This window comes from Anolis sagrei, chromosome 12 (genome assembly GCF_037176765.1).
Source record: "Anolis sagrei isolate rAnoSag1 chromosome 12, rAnoSag1.mat, whole genome shotgun sequence".
Classification (NCBI taxonomy): Eukaryota; Metazoa; Chordata; class Lepidosauria; order Squamata; family Dactyloidae; genus Anolis; species Anolis sagrei.
Genome location: NC_090032.1, coordinates 21,772,610 through 21,775,109, shown reverse-complemented (window position 1 = coordinate 21,775,109; position 2,500 = coordinate 21,772,610). Strand labels below are relative to the sequence as shown.

General features: G+C 44.6%; 1 protein-coding gene across 1 annotated transcript in view; it reads right to left on the bottom strand.

Moving 5' to 3' along the window:
• NECTIN4 (nectin cell adhesion molecule 4) overlaps positions 1–2,500 on the bottom strand; it is a 67,464-nt gene that overhangs the window by 24,853 nt on the left and 40,111 nt on the right. Inside the window, exon 2 of the mRNA XM_060757849.2 lies at positions 980–1,336. Within this exon, the coding sequence (XP_060613832.2) occupies positions 980–1,336 (357 nt within the window). The remainder of the gene's footprint in view (positions 1–979; positions 1,337–2,500) is intronic.

The following is a 2,500-nucleotide window of genomic DNA, read 5'->3' as shown; positions in this document are numbered from 1 at the left end:
ATGGACGGATGGACGGATAAATAGATAGATAGATAGATAGATAGATAGATAGATTAAATAGTTAGAAGAGATAGATAAGATAGATAGATAGATAGATAGATTAAATAGTTAGAAGAGATAGATAGATAGATAGATAGATAGATTAAATAGTTAGAAGAGATAGATAGATAGATTAAATAGTTAGAAGAGATAGATAGATAGATAGATAGATAGATAGATAAAATAGTTAGAAGAGATAGATAAGATAGATTAAATAGTTAGAAGAGATAGATAGATAGATAGATAGATAGATAGATAAAATAGTTAGAAGAGATAGATAGATAGATTAAATAGTTAGAAGAGATAGATAGATAGATAGATAGATAGATAGATAGATTAAATAGTTAGAAGAGATAGATTAAATAGTTAGAAGAGATAGATAAGATAGATAGATAGATAGATTAAATAGTTAGAAGAGATAGATAGATAGATTAAATAGTTAGAAGAGATAGATAGATAGATAGATAGATTAAATAGTTAGAAGAGATAGATAGATAGATAGATTAAATAGTTAGAAGAGATAGATAAGATAGATAGATAGATAGATAGATAGATAGAATAGTTAGAAGAGATAGATAGATAGATAGATTAAATAGTTAGAAGAGATAGATAAGATAGATAGATAGATAGATAGAATAGTTAGAAGAGATAGATAGATTAAATAGTTAGAACAGATAGATAGATAGATAGATAGATAGATAGATAGATAGATTAAATAGTTAGAAGAGATAGATAGATAGATAGATAGATAGATAGATAGAGTCAGATATAGATAGATAGATGTTCTTGAACATGGCCATACAGTTTGGAAACCACTCAACACCCCAGATCGGTCAATCAATCAATCAATTTAATCGATCGACAGATGTCCCAGAGAGTGTCCCAAAGGACCGAGCAAGGCCGTGGTCCTCCGGTCACGGAGGTCTGACGTTGCCCTCACCCAGGACCTTGAGCCGGACGCTGGACTCGAAGTTCCCCAAGGGGAAGGTGATGAGGTGGCACTCGTAGGTCCCCTCGTCGGCCTGGACGGCGTTGCGCAGCCGGACGGACCCGTCTTGGAGCGTGTCGGACTCGGAGGCGCGGGCCACCCGGCCCAGGTAGGCCTCCTCCACGTAGGTCCCGTGCTCCACGTTCAGCACCGCCACGTCCACGTCCACCCCGTCCTCCCCGCGCTTCAGCCACCGCACCTGCAGAACCGTGGCTTCGTCGCTGGTGAAGGCGCACGGCAGCACCGCATCCTTGCCCAGCACCGCCGTCACCATCGCCTTCGGAGGGTCCAGCACCACGGCCACGGCCCCTGCGGAGACAAAGACAAGGACAGTCAGGACAAGGGTCATCCCGGAGAGAGACTCGAGTTCGAATCCACGCTTGGTCCTGAAACCAGGCCATATAAATAAAGTAAAATAAAATAAATATCACAATTGATGTATATAATAAAAGTCAGTGTTTGTATGCGGAGGGAGGGAGGGCGGTGTATGTGGCAGCTTTCTGATTGGCTGCCACTTTCACAGGACACTGTGACCACCATGGGTGACGGACCTGGACCAAACTTGGTACACATAACCCCCATGACCCCCTTTACATCCTGGTGAGGTATGGGGGAGGACGGACAAAGGATGATGGGATTTGTAGTACTTTCAAATCCATCGGTTCCCACAGACCACTGTAGCCCCCAATGAAGACCGATAAAGACCAAACTTGGCACACAGAGCCCCCATGACCCACTCTACATCCTACTGCAGTTTGGAGGAGGGATGACCATGGATGATGGGATTTGAAGTACCCCCACTCAATTCCCGAAACTGCTGCGACCCTCATCCAATGACCAATCAAGACCAAACTTGGCACACATAATTCCCATGACCCCCTTTACATCCTGGTGAGTTATGGGGGAGGACGGACAAGGATGATGGGATTTGTAGTACTTTCAAACCCATCGGTTCCCACAGACCACTGTGGCCCCCAATGAAGACCGATAAAGACCAAACTTGGCACACAGAGCCCCCATGACCCACTCTACATCCTACTGCAGTTTGGAGGAGGGTGGACCATGGATGATGGGATTTGAAGTACACCCACTCAATTCCCGAGACCGCTGCGACCCTCATCCAATGACCAATCAAGACCAAACTTGGCACACATAGGATGATGGGATTTGTAGTACTTTCAAACCCATCGGTTCCCACAGACCACTGTGGGCCCAAACAAAGACTGATAAAGACCAAACTTGGCACACAGAGCCCCCATGACCCACTCTACATTCTGGTGAGGGTTGGGGGAGGACAGACAATGGATTATAAGATTTGGAGTACTTTCCCACCCCTTTTGTTCCCACAGACTACTGCGGCCCCCAACAAAGACTGATAAAGACCAAACTTGGCACACAGAGTCCCCATGACCCACTCTACATCCTGGTGCAGTCCACAGATGATGGGACTTCAAGTCCCTCCATTCACTTCCC